At 36.7% G+C, this 25,391-nt stretch overlaps 1 protein-coding gene across 1 annotated transcript in view; it reads right to left on the bottom strand.

Moving 5' to 3' along the window:
* The window catches only part of PIP4P2 (phosphatidylinositol-4,5-bisphosphate 4-phosphatase 2), an 85,097-nt gene that overhangs the window by 27,387 nt on the left and 32,319 nt on the right, over positions 1 to 25,391 (bottom strand). Inside the window, exons 2-4 of the mRNA XM_069086670.1 lie at positions 21,164 to 21,312; positions 17,553 to 17,659; positions 16,218 to 16,341 (exon numbers count right to left, since the gene is read on the bottom strand). Of these exons, the coding sequence (XP_068942771.1) occupies positions 16,218 to 16,341; positions 17,553 to 17,659; positions 21,164 to 21,312 (380 nt within the window). The remainder of the gene's footprint in view (positions 1 to 16,217; positions 16,342 to 17,552; positions 17,660 to 21,163; positions 21,313 to 25,391) is intronic.

The following is a 25,391-nucleotide window of genomic DNA, read 5'->3' as shown; positions in this document are numbered from 1 at the left end:
CAAGGACTTTAGTGCTTCACTCAGTCTTTCTTTCCACCCTAATTCTTTTTCTCTATCTTGGAGGCTTTAATGTCCACAATGACATATCTTCAAACACTATGCCATCCAGCTTATCCACCCCTTTTCTCTCATGATCAGGGACTAAACCTTATAGCCCTTCTTGGAAATGAATCACTATATTTTGGGGGGTTAAAATGAGAATTGGAGAGTGCATAAAAGAGAAAAGGAAGGTAAATGATAGGATAAAATGAGTGATATGCCCTAATAAAACATATGGGTGAATAACAATAGGATGATAATTCTTATAATCTTTCAGCAAGAAGGGAATGATAAATGTGTCAAGGAAGGCGTGAAAGAGGGGACATGAAAATGAAATGTCTCAACCCAATGAGGGAGGACATCCCATGGGGTAAAAGGCATATTCTTAATGGGAAAGGGGGATCTTACATTAAATTCAATATGCAGAAATCTGGTGTACTGGGAGATCACTTCATCTGAGAGAGTGTTGTGTCTCCACGGACAACATTCTGCTTTAGGAGAAGGGAAATCAGAATTCCTGGGGAGCAAAACTGGCACCAAGAAGGCTGGGAAAACATGGTTATAAAAAGGAAATTTCATAACAAAGGGGAAAGAGAATGGTGATGAAAAGAATGGGGTAAGGGGAAGAACTGGAACCAATGAGTGGGAACACAGGGAAATTTCTAGCATGGGGCAATGTCTCTATCCCCATTATTTCCCTTATGAATTGAAACTTCTAAAGGTGAAGTACAGTTTTAAAAAAAAGGTGAAGGATCAAGATCTACAAAGGCAATAACAGGGTTTGGCTAAAACACAGTACTCAAATGTGGTACTTAAGAGAAACTAATTCCATAAGAAACACAGAAAGATTAAAGTATGAATAAGTAAGCTCAAAGACCATGATGCAAAGAATAATAGCACAGAATAGAGAAACAGCAGAAAATTAGTGAAAAGAACAAGATAAAGAAATATTTCTTATAAAAAGGTATAGAAAAAGAAAAAATAATAAGTAAGATAAATTGGAAAGGCGATAAACCACGAACTTATAGAAGTTGATAAGATAGAAGAGTAGTGAGAAGCATAGAAATTCTTTAATGGTGACAGGAACATTCAAGACACAAATCCAGAAAAAGAGAATGGCTCTAAAACATCTACAAGCAAAGTCTCAAAGGAAAACATAACTTGGTCACAAATTCAACTAGAATTCCTGAAAGAGATTTTGAATTAAACACTAAATTGGAAAGGGGAAGAATTATTACTAATTTTTTTAAAAAAGAAAGTTATCAATGAGCACTTTTCAGACAAAATGGCTACCTGAATAGGAGGTTAGTTCCCTAGCTCCTTTACACATACTATAGAAAAACTCCTTAAATTTCCCCTAGAGTGAATAATGATCAAGAAATCTAATGAGAACAGAGTCTGAATGCAGATTGAAGCAAACTACTTGCTCTCTTTTTCATTTTGTTTTGTTTCTTATTCCTCATTTTCATTCCATTGGTTATAATTCTTTACAACTTGACTAATAATTAATGTGAATGTAGAACCTATATCAGATTTCATGCTGCTATGATGGGGGGGGGAGGGTAGAGGGGGAAATTTGGAACTCAAAAACTTTGAAACTGAATGTTGTAAACTAATGGTAAATACTTTTTTTTAATAATTAGGAAAAGTTTAGCAAAATAAAAATACAATAGAAAAAAAAAGAAATCCAATGAGAAACTACAGTAACAACTTCTACTCCAGAACTGCACTAAAGTCAGCCAGAAGTCCACAGAAAAAGGAAAGAACATAACCAGAAACCAAAAAGGAGAGGCTTATAACTTGAAAGACTTTGTTTCTAGAGGCAGTAAGAATAAAGGATAAATCTGAGGACATGTCCAAGGAGGTCAGAAAAGCCCCAGAGATGATCTTTGGAAGCCCAAGGGAAGAGGAGTTAGTAATATCTTGTGCTTCAGTGTTCAGACTTGGACAGACCAGGTTCAGGGGTTCTGATGGTCCTAACATTCTGTCTTGAGATACTGGAGAAAGCTAGAAGGATCCAGTCCTCTGAAATTTAATCGAGGTAGGTATAGCCCCAGCAGGTAGAAGTTATAACCAAACCCACAGAACCCAGAGTAAGATTAAGCATGGTAAACCACTCCATTCAAAAGTAAAGGAGGGGGCAGATTCTGGCACTAGTTTAAAGTACCAATTCAGGAACTAAAGCTAGAGAAAGGAGCAAATAAAAAAAATGTCAAGCATTATCAATTTCTTTGCATATCTCACTCTATAACAGCTGCAAGCAAAGACTCAAAGGAAAAAAAATATTTTCCATAAAACTACATGAATACCTAGAAGAAATGAAGCAAGAGATAAGAAATAAAATAAAGTTCCTTAAGGAAGAAAGTGGAAGATGAATAAGTTGCTTAGATGAGAAAGTAGTAAACCTTACCCAAGAAATGAGTACCCTGAAAACTAAAATAGACCAAATAAAAATGAATGGCTCCATAAAAAAAGAAATAGAACAAAATCAAAAGCCTGGAAAATGTAAAAAAAAAAAAAAAAGAAAGACATACATACATATAAACTATGATTAAAAATGAGTAGACTCTTTTTTGGTCATGGCTTTCAGTTAATGCATTAATTCTTAAATTATCTCTCTGCAATTTATTTCCCAAGTCAATTGGTTCTGCTTTGAGATGACTTAAATTTTCTACTTTTTCAGCCTTAATATTGCTTCTTGTCTCATGGAGTCATTAGCTTTTATTTGGTACATTCTGACTTTCAGAGAGCTTGTTGTTTAGGCAAGGTTTTAAACCTCCTATGCCCAGCCATTAATTAACTTTCCAATTCTTTATCCTATAGCTCTAATTTATTTTCCAATTTTTTCCTCTAGTATTCTCATTTAATTTACAAGAAATAACTTTTTTTTGCTTTTTGGAGGGCAATTGAGGTTAAGTGACTTGCCCAAGGTCACATGTCTAGTTTTTGTGTTATGTGTCTGAGGCCGAATTTGAACTCAGGTCCTCCTGACTCCAGGGCCGGTGCTCTATTCACTGTGCCACCTAGCCACCCCTAAAAAATAACTTTTTAAAAGCTTTTGCTTCATCTCTTTATGGAAATCTATTTTTCTTTGAGATTTTGCTTGTAGATGTTTTAGGGTCATTTTCTTTTGGGTTTGTGTCTTGAACATTCCTGTCACCATAAAAAAGTTTGCTATACTTCTTGCTGCCCTGCCACCTTCTCAAAATAGTTTTATAAGTTTATAGGCTCCAAGTTAAAAACTCAAGTCTTAAATAATCCAATCTTGTAAAAGAAATAGAACTAGTTGCAAGGGAACTACAAAAAGAAGGGGAAAAACTTCTGTTCCTTATGGACTTACGCAAGTATTCTCTCCAACTTTTAAAGAACAATAAATATCTATACTACATATATTACCCTCAAAAATTAAGAAAGCACTCTACCAGACTTCTTTTGGAGACAAATTAATACTAATACTTAAACTAGAAAAGGAAAAAACACAGAAGGAGATCCATAGACCACTAGCATTAAAGAATATTAATTCAAAAAATTAAATACAATCTAACAGATTATAGGATTTTCTCCCCAAGAAATCATTCATTATGACCAACCTGGATATATACCAGAGATACAAAGACGGTTCAACATTAGGATATCAACATAATAAACCTTATTATAACAAAACATCCAAAACCACATGCTCCAAATCTCTAATAATAAGAGAAATTCAAATCAAAACAAGCCTGAAGTTTTACCTCATAACCAACAAGTTGATAAAGATAAAAAGATGGGAATAGTCAGTGGGGAGGAAGGGTTGTGGAAGACAAATACAGTAACACATTGTTGATGCCACTTTGGATTATTGTAACCATTTTAAAAAGCACCTTGAAATTATTCAAATAAAGTGGCTAGATTTTCAATAACCTTTAAGTCAGAGACTCCACTGCTAAACAAGGAAGTTAGTGACAAAAAGAAAGGCTCCGCATAGACTACAATATTTATAGTAGTGCTTTTTGTAGTATCAAAGAACTGGAAACAAAGTACAAAAATGCCCACCAATTAGGGAATGGCTAAACAAATTATACTACATGAAGGTAAAGGAATATTACTGTACTATAAGAATGATGAACATGATGAATACAGAGAAGCATGAAAAGACAGATTAACAGATGCAAAGTGAGTAGAACTAAGAAAACAGTCTATATAGTGACTACAATAGCGTAAATGGAAAGAACAAAATAGTAAAAAAAAAATTAAAGTTGTGAAATGATAAAGAACAATATTAGCCCCAAAGAAGAGATGTGTGAAGATACCTCATGTCATTCTTTTGCATTTCTACAGGTGTGGACCATTGTATATAACTTCAGGTTTTTTTGAGTTATTAAAACTTTGGCTGAAACTTTTTCTTCTCTTCTTCCTCTTACTCTTTTAAAAAATTCTTTGTACTAAAACATGGTTCTCTGACAGGAGGAGTAAGGGGGATTACAGGGAGAAATCAAAGTGATGATAAAAAACACAAAAGATATCGATAAATTGATATCAATCTTTTTTAAGAGAAGAAAAAGAACAGAGGACTTGTGAAATCAGGAGGGTTCATTTCAAATCACAGCTCTGAGACTAAAATATGACCATGAGCAAGTCATTTTACATCTCTAAGTCTCAGTTTCCTAATCTGTAAAATGGAAGGAATGCTACATGCACCACCTACCTCACAGGGTTGTTGTGAAGAGAGCACTTTGTAAACCTTAAAGAACTATAGAAATGTGAGTTGTTAATACAGAACAAAAACAAGAGCTGAGGTGCTTTGAAGTACACCGTTCAGACATTTTACACAAATGGGAATCTATCATATGCTGTTGTCATCACAGAAGGCATGGATAATTGTATGTATTTGTCATGTTTCCAAAAATTTCTACTTCAATAATATAATTCAGGCCATCCTTCTGTTGGAAATGTCTTCCTTTTCCTGCCTCCCCAAATCTCTACCAATTGAAATCCTACCACCTGAGAAAGTCCAGGTGAAATACCACTCATCACACATTCCAGAGGCATTTGATTCTCTTAAACCAAAGGTATTTAATTTATCCCACTCTAAAATAGGACCTAATCAATTCTCTGATCCTGTTATGTTGTACATTTAGTTACATGAATGTTAAAAAATTGGGGAAGCTATAAGTATTTTAATTCACTTGTACTGAAGCTATTTAGGCATATGCTTCAGCTCTTCAAAAAGGTGGCAAGTTGCCAGACAATAGGATTGCCTCTTGTATATCAAGCACAGCAGAAAAAATACTGCATTGAAAACCAAAAGATCTAGGTTAATAACAATATGTCTGATACCTAGTTTTGCAATCTCAGTCAATCAATTAAACCCTTCAGTTCTGTATACTTAACTGTAAAATCAGGAGTTGGATTAGGTATATGCAAGGTCCCTAAGATTTTAAGGTTCCCTAATGTCTCTAAGATGGCAAGGTCTAAGATTCTTGGGCTCAAAGAATCTTTTCTGATTTTTGTTCCCCAAACAGCAATTAGCACACTCCCATAAAGATGTGCTTTAAGAATGATGGTAATACACTTTGCTAACAGTGTCTAGACAATTATGAGTTAAAACCAAATGCAACTTTGTTAAGAAAAAAACACCCTAGAAACTTACAATGATCCACAATTTCCTCATTGTGGTAATTCCCAATGCAAATCTAGCTCATAATCACTCCAAGCTCTCTCAACTTGTGTACTTGGAGCTCTCTTCTTGTGCTCCTTTTTTTTTTAATTGGAGAATAAGAGTGTACTATTTGGGTACATGTTATTACTTATAGCACTACAACTGAAAATTGCTTTACAAAAATCTAAAGTTCTAACTGTTGACCTATTGCAGATATGGGCCAGTCAGTAAAGAAGCATTTACTGAGCACATGCTAGGTGTCAGGCACTATGCTAAGTGCTGGGATACAAAGACAGAAAAAAACTGCACCTTCCCTAAATGAGTTTATATTCTAATGGCAGAGACAAATGTCAATAAGTAGGTACATAAAGGAAATATACAAACTAGAGGGAAGGTAATCTCATTGAGGAAGGCACTAGCAGCTAGGGGAACATAGTGGCAAGTCATCTTTGAGAAGCTGGGACATAAGTTGAGCTTGAAGGAAGCCATGAAAGCTAGGAGGCAGATGCAAGAAGGAGTATTAGGTATAGAGGACAGCCAGTGCAAAAAGTACAGAGATGAAAGACAAAATGTCCTATGAAGGAAGAGCATGTAGGCCAATACAGATATATGATAGTGTGCATGGGGAGGAGTAATATATAAGAAGACTGGAAATGCAGGAAGAAGCTAGGTTATAAAGAGCTTTAAAAGTCAGAGGATTTTTTTTCCTCCTAAAGGTAATAAGAAACCACTGAAATTTATTATGTAAGGAGCATACCTATATTTTAGGAAAATTGCTTTGTTAATCAAGTGGAAGATTAATCAAAATGGAAGAGAGACTTGAGGCAGGAAGACTTAGTAGGAGTCCAAGTAAGAAGTGATAGGGATCTGAACTAAGGTGGGGCTATGCAAGTGAAGAAAAAGAGACACACCCAAAATATTTGTGAAGGTAGAAAGGACAAGACTTGGTAATGAGTTGTCGATGTAGGATATGTAAGAGTGATGAATTGAGGATGACACTGAGATTGGGAGCCTGAGGAACTGGAAGGATGGTGGTGCCTTTAACAGTAATAGAGAAGTTGGGAAGAGAGGAAGATTGAGGGGTAAAACTAAAAAATTGTTCTGGACAAGGTGAGCTTAAGATGCCTCCAGGTATCCACCTCTCCAATTAAAGAGATGGAAATATGAGACTGTAGCATAGGAGAAAAACAAGGGTTGGACAGAAAGATCTGAGAATCATCAGCATAGAGATGACAAACATATTAAAGCTGATGAGTTCACCAGGGGAGATAATACAGAGGAAAAGAGAAAAGGATCTAAGACAGAGCCTTGGGGGAAACTCACAGTGAATTTGTGTGACATGGATGAAGTTCCAATAAAGGAAACTAAGAAGTCAGACCTATAGGAAAACTAGGAGAGAGCAGTATCATAAAAGCCTGGAGAGAAGAGCTGATTCTGGAGATGAAGGTCATCAATAATGTCAAATACTGCAGAAATCAAGAGGGTTGAGGATTAAGGAAATGTCACTAGATTCAGCAATTAAGAGATCACTGAATTCTGGAGAGAGCAGTTCAATTGAAAGTTTAAAAGTGAGATTACAGAGGATTTACCAGAGAAGGAGTGTAAAGGAAATGCAGACACTAAGTGTAAATGGTTTTCTAAAGGATTTTAACTAAAGAGGATGATAGAGGGACAGTAAAATAGAAGACGGGTTTTATTTAAAGGATAGGTGAAACAGGTGTGTTTGTAGGCAACATGGAAGAAATCACTGGATAGGAATAAACTGAAGATAAGAAAGAGAGTGTGTATGATATTAGATACAATTTTCTGGAGATGATGGAAAGGGACAGGATCATGGGGGCATATAGAGGATTTGGCCTTGGAAAGTAAACATGTCAAGTCAAATTAAGAAACATTTATTAAGCATCTTCCATTGACAAGCACTCTGCTAACTGCTGAGGAGACCAAAAAAATCCCACCCCAGTTCCTGCTCTCAAATAGCTTATTAAAACAATTACATACAAATGTGATACAGACAGGAAAAATTGTAGATAATGTCAGAGGGAAGGCACCAGATAGATTAAGAAGGATTGGAAAAGATTTCTTGCAGAAAATGGAATTTTAGCTGACACTTAAAGGAAACCAGGAGGCAGAAATGAGGAGGGATAGTGTTTCTGGCATGAAGGACTACCAGTGAAAACTCATTTGGGCAATGGAATGTGTGTTCAAGGAACAGTAAGGAAGCTTGCGTCACTAGCCCACAGAGTATGGAGAGGGAGGTGTTAAAGTATAGGAAGAATGGAAAGGTAGTAAGGAAACAGGTTATGAAGGGCTTTAAAAGCCAAACAAGATTTTATATTTGGTCCAGAAGGCAATAGGGAGCCATTGAAGTTTACTGAATAGAAAAGTGACATGGTCAGATATGCTCTTTAGGAAGATCAGTTAGCCTACTGCATGGAGGATAAACTGGAGCGGAGACAGACTAGAGGCAGAAAAGACCAACAAGCAAGCCATTGCAACAGTTCAGGAATGAGGTGATCAGGAACTGTACCAAGGTGATGGCATTTCCAAAGGGTGCACTTCTGAGAAATGTTATGAAGACAGACACACACACACACAAAAAAAGACACCTGCCTGGATATAGGAGATGAAAGTAAGAAGCTGAGGATCATAGCTGGGGTGTGAGCTTAGGTGACTGGATAGATGGGTACCTTCAACAGAAACAGGGAAGACAGGAAAAGGGGAGGGTTTAAGGGGGGCAGTAGTGAGTTCGGTTTTGGATATCTAGAATTTAAAATGTCTATGGGACATCCAGTTTGAAATGTCTAATATGTAGTTGGAGATGCAAAACTGGAAGTCAGAAGAGAAGTTAGGCCTGCATAAATAGATCTGAGAATCATTTACATAGATAAGATATTAAATACATGGGAGCAGGAGAGGTTACTAAGCAAAATAATATGGAAGGAGAAGAGGGCTCAGAATGGAATCTTAGGGGACACCCATGGCTGCTAGGCATGACCTGGGTGAAGATCCAGCAAAGAATACTGAGAAAGAGTGATCAGACAGGTAGGAAAAGAATCAGGAGGGAGCAGGGTCATGAAAGCCCAGAGAGAAGGACATATTAAAGAGAAGAGAGTGATCAACAGTGGCAAAGGTTGCAGAGAGGTCAAGAAGGATGAGGATTGAGAAAAGGCCATTGGATATAGTAATTAAAAGATCACTGGCAACTTTGAAGAGAGCTGTTTTGGTCAAATAATGGGGTTGGAAGCCAGATTGCAGAAAGTTGAGAAGAGAGTGAAAGGAAGAGAAGTAGAGGAACCAGTGGTAGAAGAACTCCTCAAGGAGTCTGGCCAAGAAAGGAAGGAGATGTATATAATAGCTAGCAGGGATGGATGGAGAAAGTGAAAAGGACAACTTCTTCATCAGAGTCCAGAGTGAAGTCAGACACAGAATATCTGAATGATATGATAAAGAGGAAGAACATAAGAAATAAAATTTATACCCTTTTCCCTAGATTTTCAAGGGCCAGGGAGATCTTACCTGAAACCATGAGAACCGTAATGCTTTCTGAGATACAGATACCTGTCTTGCAGTGGCAGTGAAGCAGTATGGCACAGGGGATAAAGAATTGGCCTTGGAGCTAGGAAGACTTATTTTCAAGGCCATCTCTGACACACACTAGCCCTGTGATCATAGTCAAGAAAAAGTACTGACTTACAGCAATAGAGGAAATTTCCTCACCAAGGAAGTCCTTATGCCAATGAATTCAGTGGTCTAGTCTATATGTGAGTGCATGTTGTTTTCCCCATATGTAATAAATTTCTATAACTATGTATATAATGTTTTAATTTTTTTTTTTGCATTTGTATCTTCACAACCTAGCATAGTACTTTGCACACAGGAGGCACTGAAAAATGCTTGTTGATTTGAATTGAGTATTATTAGGAGACTGATTGTGAGCATTTAGAAAGAGGAGCAGTATAGACTAAGGGCCAGCATGGATTTGTCTAGTATAGGTCATGCCAGACTAAATGAATTGCTTTTTTTGAGAGCATTACAGGAAAGGCAATGTGACATAATGAAGAGAGAACTGGTCTTTGAGCCAGGAAGACCTGGGTTTAAGTCCCACCTCTGACATATATTGACTGTGTGAGTCTGGACAAGTTATTTAACCTCTCTGTGCACTAGGCAAATTTTTAGGAATATAAGTTGTAGAGAGGTATCCAGATCCACTGGTAGAAGGGGTTTCCTCACCTGGGAGTTCCCTATACCAATGAAATCACAGGTAGTCTCTATTCCTCATCAGTGGTGTCAAACTCAAATAGAAATGGGAGCCACTAATCTGTAAGTAAGGATCCCTGTGGGCTGCATATTAACATAGTTTTACTATATTTTTTATTTAGTTTGTTAAATATTTCCCAATTACATTTTAATCTGGTTCTGGTCACACAGGATAGTATTGTGGGCCTCAGTCAACCAGCTGCCATGTAGATAGGTAGGTGGAGCAAGAGATAGAGCCCTGGGTCTATAGTCAGGAAGACCTGAATTCAAATCTCACCTCAGAGTCTAACTAGCTATGTGACCTTGGGCAAACCTTGGGAAAATCACTTAATTCTTCGTTTCCTCAACTATAAAATGGGGATAATAACAGCAACTACCTCACAGGGCTGTTGTGAAGATCAAATGAGATCATATTTGCAAAGAGCTTAGCACAGTGCTTGACACCCTTTGACACCTCTGCCCTACTGAATTATTAGATTAAAGGAATGCCATAGTCAGCCCATATACATTTGTCAGTAAGTTAATAAATTGTCTCATGATGTCCTTTGTGGACAAGTTGGGACAATGTGGGTTAGACAAAAACAACATGTTTCAGATTGGGAACTGGTTGCATGACTGGACCAAGAGAGTAGTGATTAGTGAATTAGTGTCAGCCTGGAAATAGGTCTTTAGTGGAATGCCCCAGGAATTTTTCCTTGACCCAATTCTGTTCAACATTTTAATCAATGATATAAATGAAGGGGAAAATGGCATTCTTGATAAATTTACAAATAACATGTATCTGGGAGGGAGAGCTAAGACAAATGGCAGAATCAGGATCCAAAAAGATCTTGGCAATATAAAATAATGGGCTGAATCTAGTAAGACAAAATTTCACTTAATCCGAGAATCAGAAGAGAGCTCAGAGGTCATCTAGATACCAGGAGTTCTTAATGTAGAATCCAAAATGGCCCCAAGAGGTCTGTGAATTTGAATGGGAAAAAAGCTCTCTCTTTATTTCAACATAATAATGGCTAGCATTTATTTAGTGCTTTAAGGTTTACAAAACACTTTATTAATATTATTTCATTATTAATATTATCTTATTTATAATTGGTTTCTTTTATAATCCTACATACCTTATTTTATCCATTTAAAAATAAAATTCTGAGAAGGGGTTCATAGGCTTCACCAGACTATTAAAAAGGTCCAGGACACACAAAAAAGGTTATGACCCACTGATCTAACTTCATGTACACCTGAAGAAAATCACAGAATTTTGGAGTTGGAGGGAATGTTAGCATCGATCTAGTCCAAATATATCCAGAAGGAGTCTCAACTCTTAACATACTCAACAATTCAACATCCAGCTTCTGCCTGAAGACTTGCAATGTAGAGGAACCCATCACCTCTGACTCTGCCCTTTGGGGTCCAACAGTTCAAGTCTAAGCCCTCTTCTAGATGACTACCCTCATGTCTCTGGGTCTTTTCTTCTCCAGGTTTTACATCCCCAGTTCCTTCAACTGATGCACATATGGCATGAATCAAGCCTCTTCACTATTCTGGTTACCATTCTCTGCACATTCACCAGCTAATCAACATCTGTGCTAAATGTAGCACCTGGAAACAAACAGTATCCTCAATATTTTCCGACCAGGGCACTTCCTTTATTTGGAATCTATGCATATCTCTCCTAACATAGACTAAAATTACTAAGGGTTATTAACTCACATTGAGCTTGAAATACTCTAAAACTCCCAGATTTTTTTTTGAGACAAAGTGCTATCTAATCATTCCTCTTCCCATCCTGCAATAGTAAAGTTAATTTTTTTAACCCAGGGGTCAGGGATATAGGAATATATTTATCCCTATAAATTCAGTCCAATGCTCTGACCCAGAAGTATAACACTCCAGAGTTCTGCCTGAACCAAATTAAAATGTAATTGGGAAAAATTTAGCAAAATAAATTAAAATACAATACAACACAGATGTTAATCTGTGGTTTTCTGATTCATTCTGTGGTCTACAAGAATCCATTTCTATCTGATGATAACACTGGTCTACACTCCCACAGTTGACCCATAGTTTAAGAAGTGCTGAAAGGGTTGTGAGTGGAAAAAGTTTAAGAAACTCTGGCCTCCATAGCATTCTTCTTATCTTTGTCATTGTTGTTCAGTCATTTCAGTAGTATCTGACTCTTCATGACCCTATTTGGGATTTTCTGGGAAAAATCTCAGATTGGTTTGCCATTTCCTTCTCTAGCTCATTTTATAGATGAGGAAACTGAGGCAAACAGTTAAGTGACTTGCCCAGGATCACACAGCTAGTAAAGTGTCTAAGGCTACATTTGATTTCAGATAGGTGAGTCTTCCTGAGTCCAGGCCCAGCATTCTATCCACTGCACCACTTAGTTGCCCCTCATGTATGAGTATAGTAATCCTATTAAAACCAGGAAGGTTGGACCAGCAAGAATTGACCTTCATGGTGCCATGAAAATTCACGGAGCTCTTTGTAATCACTGCTTCTTTTACTAATTTAAGAGGGATACACAAAAGGGAAACTGAATTTAAAATCAGAGGACCTTGGTTCAAACTCCAGTTTTACAGTAACAGGCAAGTGAGTTCACCTCTAAGAAACTGAGTTTCTTCAACAATAAAATGAAGGGGTAGGGCTAAATGATGTCAAAAATCCCTTTTCTATTCTAAATCCTTTTATCCTATGAAATACAAAATTCTAAATTTTAATTTTTAAAAATCAATTTGACATAATAGACAAAGAACAGCTAATATCAAAATGATCTGGGCCTTTTACTAAACTTCAAGGTAAATATGAGTCAACAGGGTGAAATAGCATATCAACACACACACACACACACACACACACACACACGCACACACGCACACAGAGTATTAGCCACCTTAATAAAAAGCTTTAAATCCAGAATGAAGGAAGTAATCTTCACTGTCTTCTGCTCTTTTCACATCATATCTAGAGTAGTGTATTCTGATCTTAACACTACATTTTATTTTATTTTGCTTTTTGGAGGGCAATTGGGGTTAAGTGACTTGCCCAAGGTTACATGGCTAGCTTTTGTGTTACGTGTCTGAGACTGGATTTGAACTCAGGTCCTCATGACTTCAGGGCCGGTGCTTTATTCACTGTGCCACCTAGCCGCCCCCTTGGCACTACATTTTAGTAAGGATGTGGACAAATTAGAACACACCCAGTGGAGGGAGAGCCAATGGTGAGAGAATCAGGAAGGATATTTTTTGAATCAGATGAAAGAATTGGGGATGTTACCCCAGTGAAGAAAATAATTAAGGGGAGTAAATGAGAGCTATCTAATAATGAATTTGTATAGCACTTTAAGGTTTACAAAGTGCTTTACAAATGTTATTTCTTTTGATCCTCACAACAATGCTGAGAAGTGGATGCTATTATTATCCCCCACCTTACAAATTAGGAAATCGAGACAAACAGGTGTCTGAGATCAGATTTGAATTTAAATCTTTCTGATTTCAAGTATCATCTAGTTTCCTATCTTCAAGTATTTATCCAAAGGACTGTCACATGGAAGAGGAATTACAATTGTTCTACTTGGCACCAAATGGCAGAAACAGGATCCACAGGTACAAAGCTAGCTGCAGAGAGCTAGATTTTAATTCAACATGAAGAAAAACTTCATAACAAGTAGAACTATACCAAAGTGGACCAGTCGCCCCTTTCACTTTTGAATAGAGAGACATGTTATGGTGGATAGGGCCCTCGACCTTAAGTGAGACAGACGTGGCTTCAAACCTCCCCTTAGACATTGATTAGCTGTGTGACTCAGGGCAGGTCAGTTAAAATCTGTCTCATTGTTGCTTCTGTAAAATGAGGGAATTGTACTCAGTGGCCTCTAAGTCCCTTTCAGCTCAAAATCTAATAATCTAAAAAAATAATCATATGACCTTTAAAGTTAAAAGTTCTTCACCAATGGAGGTGGTCTTCAAAAGGACTCTGTATAACCACTAATTGGATGAATTATAGAAAAGGTTCTTCTTTGATTACAAGTTGCACAAGATGGTCTCAAAAGCACCTTCTGATTCTATAAAAACTATATTTGGCCATCTGGAGTAGAAACACAGAAGCAGATGAGAGGTAAAGAAGGAAGGGAAGGAGTATTTTGGCCACAGATATGAGGAAACAAACAAATAGTAAGCAAGATGCAAGGATGTTGGATAAGGGAAATCCTTAAATTTGACTAAAATCCCTAAATTTAGGTTAAGTTTGTTTTGAATTGTTTTAAATGTCATTTTCATTAGGACACAATATGTAGGAATGTGCAGGGGGAGAAAGGATTGTTAACTACAGACATATGTGGCTTTTTTATTCAATTCAGTAGCTATTAATCTAGTGCTCACAGATCATGTGGAAATGAATTCTACAAACAGAAAATAAATACTGAATTATTAAAATGACAAAAATATATGGGACCTTTCTTTAAAAGGACCTTTTTTCCTTAAAAATATCATCAGTCATTTACTTATTCACTCATTCCGGACCTCACTCAAGTCACCCTGAACCTCAGTATACTTATATTTAGAATGGGGGCAGCAAAAGAGGATTTAAATGAAATAATAAGCATAAAAAATGTTGCAAACCTTAAAGCACCATGTCAGGGGTTCTTAACCTGGGATCTGTGAATTTGTTTTTTTTTTTAATATTTTGATAACTGTATTTCAGAGTAATTAGTTTCCTTTGTAATTGTACACATTTTATTTTATTCATTTAAAAACATTAAGCTGAGGAGTCCATTGGTTTCACCTGACTGCCAAAGGGGTACTTTAAAAAACTGGTTTAGAACCCCTGTAATATATAAATGCCATCTTCATCATCATCATCATCGTCATCATCATATTTACTCCACCCTATAAGATCATGTTGGACTGAGAGATGGAAGAGACCTTAGAAACTGTCTAATACAGCTCTTCATAACACAGAGGAGACAAGTATTGCCTAGAGAGATTGAATGATTTGCCCAAGATCACAGAGGTAAGAAGTAATATCCAGTGTTTCACTCAGGATCTCTAATTTCTAATCCAGTGCTCTTCCTAGAATATCACAGAGGTTTGTTGTGAAGTTAAAATGAAGATAGGAAGATACTGATGGAGGTTCTAATGATAATGGAGGAAAGAGATTTGTCTTCTGTATCTCATGCATATGGAAAATAACTCTTTCTACCCTTTGCTGTTATTGTTGTTCAGTCATGTCTGACTCTTAGTGACCCACTCAGTAAAGATACTGGAGTGCTTTACCATTTCCTTCTCCAATTCACTTTTCAGATGAGGAAATTGAGGCAAACAGGGTTAAATCACTTGCCCAAGGTCATACATCTAGTTAGTGTCTGAGAGTGGATTTGAACTCAAAAAGATGAATCTTCCTGATTCCAAGCTCAGTGCCACCAGCTGCTCCCTCTAGATTTCCTCATCACTTAGTGGCATCAAGACCTCCTTTGTAGTGTTAGATCTTTTCCACTCTGCTTTTTTCTAAGAAAGGCTCTTTTAATAGTTTAGATTGTAGTGTCTTACACAGTAGTTTAGATTTTCTATGATTCAGTAAAATGTAAACTCCTTGAAGGCAAAGATAATTTCATTTTTGTCTTTGTATCCCCAAAGCCTAGTAGAAAGCCTTGCACACAATAAGTGCTCATTTAATGCTCGTTGAATGGAATAGGAACAGCAGATTATATTTATTGACAAGTTAAATCTCATGAGTTAATTTCTTTTTTTGTCTGGACTTGAGTGTTTTACAATAAAAAATTACATAACTTTTGCTCAAATAAAATTACCTTCCCCTTTCCTAACTTTGGATTCTAGCAGTTTATCCAATAAGGATAACAAATACCTGTATTGTATGTATCTTTTGCAAAAAAAAAAAATACATAGAAAGCTTTTGACCAGAAACAATTGAAAATTTCTTCTGTATTTTAAAATTATTAATTTCCTCACAGAAATTAGGACAAGTTTTAATTGACACAACCAAACTCAGAGCTAAGCAACAGCACTTCATATAATAAAAAAGCAAAATCTTTCACTACCCTTCCTCTCTGGGAAAAATAAGTATGAATGTTTCTGAAAGCTGAATTGGCAAGTCACCAAATTGAGTTGGAAGGGACCTCACAAATGAATGAACAAGAATCCCTTTTACAACCAACAAATGGCCATCCAGCCTTTGCTTGAAACCCTCCAGTGGGGAACACCTCCTGAGACATTGCAATTATGGGTTAGTTTCTCTATGATCAATTTTAGGTACCTACCAGGAATGTGTTTCCACAGTGCCCACATACTACTCGTGTCCCTTCTGGTTGTATTGGTAATGCAGGCTGAGCAGGCTGTTCCTCAGGAATTAGCATTACTGGGCCCAGATTAATAATGCGTCTACTGTGGAAAGAAAATTAAACAGCTTCCTCATCCCACAAAGAGATTGATGAAGGAAAAGATTTAAAGACTCCTGTGTTATACAGCATATGGTACCAATATACTTTCCACATATAGAATAGTTAAAACTCTGTCCCTTAGCATTGAAAGGATATAATTTTATCATAAGAGTTTAGTAAAGTACTATAGTTCAGTCCTACTCCATCATTTACGAAGATCCTGAAAAAAAAATTATTTCTATTCCCAGGTTTTCTCAGCTTTTTGGAGGGGGAAAGGTAATTCCCAGATTTTCTTAATTATGAAATAGGAAGGAAAATATCTAATATTCCCTGAAAGCCCTAGAAGGGTACTCTCAGTTTGTAAGAAGACCACAAAAAATACAAACTGTCAAGGAAAAAAGTATCAATATTAATTTTATGAAGGAATAAAGTAATATTTTAAATTTTCCATTATCTTAGTGATTATATTTTTTAAAGTTACAAGCATGACTAATACGTTCCAACATTATACTTTACACCACATCAACAGGAATTTACATACCATGAACCATGATAGAGCTGCTATTAAGTTACAACCAAAATGCTGGGTAAATGAAATTGGGCTAATACTGTAATTAAATTGCCTCTTCTCATTCAATAAGCCCAAATTCAGTTCAGTTATTTGTGGTGGTAGGGAGGATGGCATAATATGGATACATATAAATAATCTACCAATGTCTTTTTGGTCAACAAATTCAGCCTCTTTTTGCTACCAAAACTTTTTTCAATGCTTCCAACAGATAAGAAAGTGGGGTGTTCCTAAGAAAGCAGAGAAAAAAGAGATGACACAAAGTCCTGAAATGCATGGATAGAAATATGCTCATAATTACATTTATCATGTCCACATACCTAATTTTAATATTGATCAAGTATATACTGTATATGCTTAAACACACACTATGGAATATATCAATTAAGTGATATCAATATATCACTTAAAGTCATTGATATGGTAAAGGTGAAGCAGTTTGTCATTTCTGAGGATGTTAACCTAATGAGTCAGAACGATTTAACTCAAGGCCTTAAATAAATGTTTAGTATCTAGGAAATTTTCATCAGTTATTCAAGAATATTATGCACAAAAAGGCAGTTCCACCCATCAAGTCCACAGTTCACAGCTTGCATTTTATGTAGAAGAAAAATGAATTACTGAAGTTATGTTTCTTTAATTCTTACCAGTTGGGTCTTGGACATCCTATTCGCCGAGATGTATCCTTACAGATGAGGAGACAATTACATGGACATCTAACATATTTCTTCCCTGTTGGTGGGTTTTTGATTGGCTACATAAGTGGGGGAGAGAGGGAAGCCAAATATAGGTCATTAAAAAGAAGAAGAAGAGTATTATATAAATATAAAATTTATATAATGTTTTAAGGTTTACAAAGTACTTTATAAATATTATTTCATTTGATCCTCACAACAAACCTGATAGGTAGGTACTATAATTATTCCCATTTTATAAATTAGGAAACTGTGGGAAATAGCAGTTAAGCGACTTGCCTAGGGTCACACAGTTGCTAAGTATCTGAGGCTATATTTGAACTCAGGACCTGATTCCAGGATGTCTATCCGCTACACCAGCTAGCTGCCACTAAACAGAGAACAGAAAGTCACACCTTTGTTCCCTCTTTTTGAATTGTATAAGGTACCTTCAAACCCAAGACTGACTAGGGTACATCAAAGTTCAACTTAATTTAAGAAAGTTTCTATTTCTAATGTTACCAAATCATTGGACATTTTAAAAATAGAAAACTTTCTAACAGAATGGTAAAGTTTTTATCACTTAGTTAAAATTTAAACATCCAGAAGGTAGAATACATTTTGGGAGTGGACAGAAAGGAGAATATGGGGTAAATGATTTATAAAATTGCTATATACAACTTCCTGCAATTCTACACACAAGATACTCCATTTCCCATCTCTTGGAATTAGCAGATATTGTCACCTATGCCTGGTATATACTCCCTTTTCTACCTGTCTCTTAAAATCCCTAGTTTTCTTCAAAGTTCAATTCAAATTCCCCAGTTACTAATGGAGAGAAGGGGTTGGGGAGTGGGGAGACAGGGAGAGAGAAAGAGAAACAGAGAGAGAGGAGGGGAGGGAGAGATAGAACAAACTTATACATGTACATATGTCTACTCCATAAAGAACATAAGTTTCTTGAATCCAGGGGCTTTTTCATTTTGTCTTTGTAGTCATAGACCTAGTATAATGTCTGAAACATATTTGGTGTTTAATAAATGGTTGTGGATTAAGTGTGGCATAAGAAAACAAGGGAAGGGAATAGCATTTATCACACATTTGTGATGTGCTAGGTACCGTGCCAAGTACTTTATAATATTTCATTTGATCCTCATAATAAACCTGGAAGGTAGGTGCTATTATGAACTGCATTATGCAGTTTAGGAAACTGAGGCACACAGCTGCCCAAGTTTATACAGCTAGTATTTGAACTCAGGTCTTCCTGATTCCAGGCCCATTGTGCCACCTCAGTGCCTTCAATGGGAGTCAGGTGTCTTAAATTCTAGTCCCATTACTGCCACAAACAAGCAACCCTGGAACGGTCACTTAACTTCTCTGGGATTTCAGGCTCCTCTACTGAGAAATGAGAAGATAAGATTGGGTAACTTCTAAGGTCCCTATCAATTCTAAAACTCTATGATTCCTTAAACATTCTAATTTATATCTATCACTTTCTGTCCAAGCATACTGCAACCTTAATTCATGCTTACGTCACCATTCATCTGGACAATTTTAAAAAGATCATAGGATAGGTCTGGAAGCTCAAAGGTAGCTCATAGGTCATCTGGTCCATTTTCCACTCTTATTTTACAAATGAGTAAACTGAAACCCAGAGTTGAAATAACACAGGTATAATCCATCAGTGTTGAAAATGGAACTAGACCTTTTCACTTCTAACCCAACAGATATCTTACTCTCCCATGTTAGCTCCCTGACCCCTAAGAGACACCTTATTGATCTCCCTGCATCCAGTCTCTTCAATTTATTCATCACACAGCTACCAAAATAATTCTCCCAAGACACAAATCTGATCATGACCAAGTCATTCTCTCTTTAAAAAAGCCATAATGATCTTCAACTGCCTCTATTATAAAATCCAAACTCCTTAATCTGGCATTCAAGGCTTGCTGCAACTAGGGTCTGACATCCTTTCCCAGGCTTGTTTCACGATACAGCCCAAGAGGCTGCCCATTCCAAACAAACTGAGCTCCTAGCTCTTATACCTTGAACTTCATCCTCCATATTGTACTTCTGGTACTTAACCCAAGTTATGCCTAATATAGAGCACGCCCCCCTCTCCTGACTGCCCCAGTATTTAATGTGCTGGCAGTCTCAGGCTCTGTCTCTGTCTCTCTCTCCTTGAATTATCTTGTATTTACACATACATGGGATATTCTTGCAGTAGATTTTAAACTCTTTGAGAGCAGGACTTGTTCCAGTTTTGTCTTTAGATTGCCAGCATCTAGCATACACATCTAGCATGTACACAATCTATGCTTAATGCTTATTGAATTTCATTCTTTCTCTTCATGTTTAAATTATCATTTTTTAAGATGGTCTATAGCCTTTATTTTTTAAAGTTATCTGTCTCTTTGTTTTCTCTATATTTGTTTATGAATGGCTAGACATTTGCCCCTCCTTGTAACAACTCACTGTTAGGGAATAAAAGTTCCCACAACTCTCCCCACCTTCCATCCCCTTGATTCAATGATCATGCAATTAAATGAATAACAGAACACAGGTGGAGAATTTGTTAGGGCCAATGTTGAGACACAATTGGCATCACTCTTCTCTCCTGGGATAAAAGAGCTATCAAAGGGGTTAGGATATTACAGAGGGTAATCATTTTCTCCAGGCAAAAACCTACCTTACTTGTAACCCTTACCACAAAACATTTTTTTAATATCACTCATACTTCACAGGGATTGACAATGTAAAAATCTGATATAAACATATTTCTTCCAAGCATAGTGTTGGCCCAAGCCTTTTTATTTTTCAGTTTACTTCAACAAACGTTGACTATGTACAAGGTATTGTATTAGTCTCTGCCCTTGGGGAGCTTATTGGAGTGCAGGGCAGAGGGAAGTTGTGATAATGTCACTACAGAGGAAAGGAATTATGAAAAGGACAATGAAATAATCCAGACAAAATGTTTTAGCAAAACTTGGGGAAGGAGAAATATTCAGCTGGGGACTAAGGGAAAAAAGAAAGTTCATCCTTTAGAATATGTGATGCAGACCAATTAAACATTATCAAAGTGGATATGTTTGAGTCAACAAACTACTGGTAAAATGGCTTTCAGTCTAGTTTCTAGAAGTACATGATTGCCTACATTAGTCAAGAAAACTCATCTGAGCACCCTACATACAAGAAACACATTTTAATAGTTTCACCCATAGAGTGAAGCTACATCTCTCATCTACAAAACTGCCTGATAAAACCTTTTTATTATAAGAAACAGTAAATAGATTTAACTGTGATGGGAACAGAGTCTATCTGAGGACAATAAGTAATGATCTCACAAACCACTCTTTACTGACTTTCTTCTCTAAGAAGACAAAATGCATTTCATTCGAAACAATAATGAGGACTTCTTAATTGATTTAGCTTAGGCAACACTCTGGTCATTATAAAGGGATTCCTGTGTTTATATTCCTGCCCAACTACCACTAGGATTATACTACCAATATACTTCATTTGGAAAGGACTTACATGCCAATTTAGGCTTTCTTAAGCAAGGGGGGGGGGGGGAAAAAACTTACCGTAGCTTCATTGCAGACTGTGCATTTCACTACATGCTGGTGAAGCTTGCCATCCAAATTGATTAGAGATTGGCACACACGGCAGTTTATTATAGGAACACCACTGGCATCTGGACTAGCAATGGCTGTGTAAGGAGGTGGGAGTTCCGCTGAAAAGATAGGAATCAAGTCAATAAGTATTTATTAAATGCCTACTATATGCTAGGTACTGGGCTGAGCATACAAAGAAAGAGTGTGGGGGAGGTTGTGGAAGACTCAGTTCCTGCCCTTGAGGAGCTTACAATCTAAGAATAGGCATTCATTAAGTGAGTATTCTGTTCCAGGCACTCTGCTAACTGCTTTACAAATGTTATCTCATTTGATACCCAAAACACAACTGACAGGTAGCTGCAATTATTATCCCTAATTTACAGATGAGGAAAGGGGCAGAAAGAGATTAAGTAAGTGACTCTTGCCAAGAGTCACACAATTACTAAGTGTCTAGGTCCAAATTTGATCTCAGGCCCTCCAGATTCTAGGTTCCATTTTCTATCTACATAGCTGCTTAACATGGGGAGAAAAGATGCAAACAACTACATACAAACCAGACCTATACAGGATAAATTGGAGATAATCTTAGAGAAGATAATAGTATTAAGTGAAATGAAGAAAGGTTTCTTGTAGAAGGTAGGATTTCAGATAACACTTGATTGAAACAAGTCAGGAAAGCCAGGAAGTGATAAGAAGGAAGGGAATTCCAGGCCTGGGAGGAAAATGTGATGTGTTCAATCATGCTTGACTTTTCACAGCCCCATTTAGGGTTTTGTTTTGTTTTTTTGCCAAAGATATTAGAACGTTTTGCAATTTTCTTCTCCAGCTCATTTTAACAGATGAAGAAACTGAAGCAAATAGGGTAAAGTGACTTGCCCAGAGTCACACAGCTAGTAAATGTCTGAGGCCAAATTTGAACTCAGGAAGAATAGTCTCTCTAGGTCAACTCTATCCACTGTGCCACCTAGTTACCCAGGCATAGAAGAAAAATAGTGGAAATGTAGAAAATGTAGGAAATATATGAAGAACAGTAAAGATGCAGGTATTGCTGGATCATAAGTTCTATAAGAAGACTGTGTATGGGGGGGAGGTGGGAAGTAATGTCAATATTAAGATTCTAAAAGGAAAATTAGATTCTCAGAGAAATTATGCCTATTGTGATCTCAGAGGCAATAATAAATGACTTTTCCCCTTTAAATTTACTTATGTTTAGTTTACAACATTCAGTTCCACAAATTTTTGAGTTCCAAATTTTCTTCTCCCCTCACCCCAGACAGCATGTAATTCAATATAGGTTCTATATATACCTTCACATATTAGTCAAGTTGTAATGAAGAATTATAACCAATGGAATGAACCACAAGAAAGAAGAAACAAAACTAAACAGAAAAGAGAGAGTAAATAGTTCACTTCAATCTGCATTCAGATTCCATAATTCTTTCTCTGGATGTGGATAGCTTTTTCCATCATGAGTCTTTTGGAGTTGTCTTAGAATCTTGCGTTGCTGAGAAAAGCCAAGTCTATCAAAATTAGTCATCACAGATACAATGTGTCTGTGATCATATACAATGTTCTCCTGGTTTTGCTCCCCTCACTCAGCCTCAGTTTACATAAATCTCTCCAGGTTATTACAAAGTCTGTCTGCTCCTCATTTCTTATAGTACAATAGTATTCATTACATTCATATACCACAACTTGTTTAGCCATTCCCCAATTGATGGACATCCTCCCCTTGATATCTAATTCTTTGACACCACAAAAAGAGCTACTGTAAATATTTTTGCACATAATGGGTCCTTTTCCCATTTTATGATCTCTCTGGGATACAACCCTAGTGGAATACTCTTAAATATTCTGTAAGAATATTCAAGGAACAGAAATCTGCTATGCTTTTAGTCCTGTTCTTTAAAGAAGTCACCTAGATTGGGTTTCCCCAAATTAGTTGCAGGAGATAAAGTCAAATATATGTATAATAAAATCATCCTAGCTTTGAGTTCATGTCTGATTGTTTAAAGGCTCACCCACAATGTCCCTGTTTCTAATGCCTACTTATCAGATTTTATGGTCAAATCCTGTGAAAAAATTCACTCCTTATTTCAAAAGTAAGATGATTAAAATTTCATTACTATTACCCTTCTTCCCATTATATTGCAACCCAAATGACTATTATTAGACAGCTCCCTCACTGTTGCATTCCCTGCCCCTCATATACAATATCATCATCATGTCGACCTTCTGCATAGAAGCCTCTCCAAACATAGCCAGTTTAGTCTTTGATGGCAGATGCAAAGTCTATGTTGTCTGAGATGGTCATGGATAATAAAATGATCCTAGCTTTGAATTCATAGATGTTACTGGGTCTCTACCAGAAGCTTTTCTGGCTATGATCCAGCAAAAGTCAGCCTGGCTATAATGTGCCTAATGCAAAAACCTTGGGCCAATATTCAAAGAATATTTAAAATCTGCATAAAATGCCTATGAAGGAAAATCATTGTTATGATCTAATTTTGTAGCTGTAAATGCTCTTTTGTTAAGTAAAGAAGCATAGACCCTTCAACTTACTACTTTTATGCTTATGTGGTAGATTTGTACATTTAGCCAGTGCTTCAGGAATCAGAAAGCAAAGAATTGATGGGAAAAAAGGGAAATTCTCTGATCTCTCTTCCCTTCTCACAAAGTCTCATGCTGGCATGCTGTGTAGTCCTGCTCCCAAAAGGTACAGAAGTAGAGCATCCTTTTATAATCTTGGCATGTTGGCTCTTCCTCGACATCTCCCCCCTCCTCGCGCCCCACACACGTACGCATTCATTTTAACATTCTTCCTCATCTTATGAACACAAAATCCTGCTATGGATTGTACATAGTTACTAAAATAAGGACCAGAGGACAATTCATAAGAGGCAGAGATCTGGGGATGCTCTTTGGTCTACAGTGCCATGTTGCATTTGACAATATCTACAAACTGGGGCTTTGTGGGAGTGCCAAGTCAGGATGATGAAGGTTCTGGTAAAAGTGCGATTTCAGCAGTTTAAGGATTAGACACAAAAGGGGAAGATAGAAAGCTCTGAACCTCAGCCAGGGAAGAAGGGAATCAGTATTACCATATTGGAACAGAATAGTTTCCTCCTCCTCCAAGGAAATAAGGAAAATCAAGACAGACTGAGGCCCAAATGACCACTGACAGTCTAACGTGATAAGGCAAATAGATCAGATAAGGCACAGTTTTAGAGTCATAAGTATTCATCTTCACATAATGGAGCCTGAGTATTGGAGTTTGAGAATTAAGGAGTAGAAATGCTCTTGTATCCTTTTAGGACCATGTTAAAAAATAATTATCTTTGCTATATTCCTCTAACCAGGAGTTTTTAACCTGGGTTACATGGATAAATTTTGGGGTAGGAGGGGCATGAATTTGGAAGGAAAAATATTTTGATAACTTTCATTTTAATTAGTTCTCTTTGTAATCTTAGCTTATCTCCTCTCTCAGTTTCAGCTCCTCATCTATAAAATGGGGGTAAATAATAGCTGTATCTAAATCTTTGGGGATACTGTGTATGTGTATGTGACCCTCATAAACACTAAAGCTCTATATAAAGTCAGTGTTGTTATACTGATAATATTAAAATTAAATGAAAAAGTATAAAAGAGAGAAGACTTAAAGTATATAGCATTACCCAAGACAAGGGTAATATCCAAAAGAACCTCTACCACATTGCAAAATGCAATTGAAACTGTTTATAGTAAAAAGAAATAGTGATGGAATAATTTCCCAGTAGCAGAGACTACATCAACTAAGCTAGCTTCTATATTTTATGATGTAATAAAATGATTTCTATATAGAATGGCAAGTAATGTTGCCTTAGGACTTGAGCATAGGTCATTATGTAACTAAAATAAAGATGAGAAAAAGAAAAAAAAGTTCATTATATTGTACAGTGAGGATGCTGTCACCTGACAACCTTAGGTTTATCAAAAATACACTGAAACCCCCAAATGCTTCTGGGGGCAGTTAAATGGCTCCATAGATAGAGCACTGAGCCTGGAGTCAGGAAGACGTGAGGCCAAATCCAGTCTCAAACATTAATTACTCTCAGTATGATCCTGGGCAAGTCACTTAATTTCTGTTTGCCTCAGTTTCCTCATTTGTAAAATGGGACTAATAATAGCACCTACCTCCCAGAATTGTTATGAGGATCAC

Source organism: Petaurus breviceps, unplaced genomic scaffold, assembly GCF_028583685.1.
Source record: "Petaurus breviceps papuanus isolate PSGF00001 unplaced genomic scaffold, PetGlider_PUasm1.0 179, whole genome shotgun sequence".
Taxonomy (NCBI): Eukaryota; Metazoa; Chordata; class Mammalia; order Diprotodontia; family Petauridae; genus Petaurus; species Petaurus breviceps.
The sequence above is the reverse complement of the archived record's forward strand: the minus strand, read 5'-3'. Positions and strand labels throughout refer to the sequence as shown.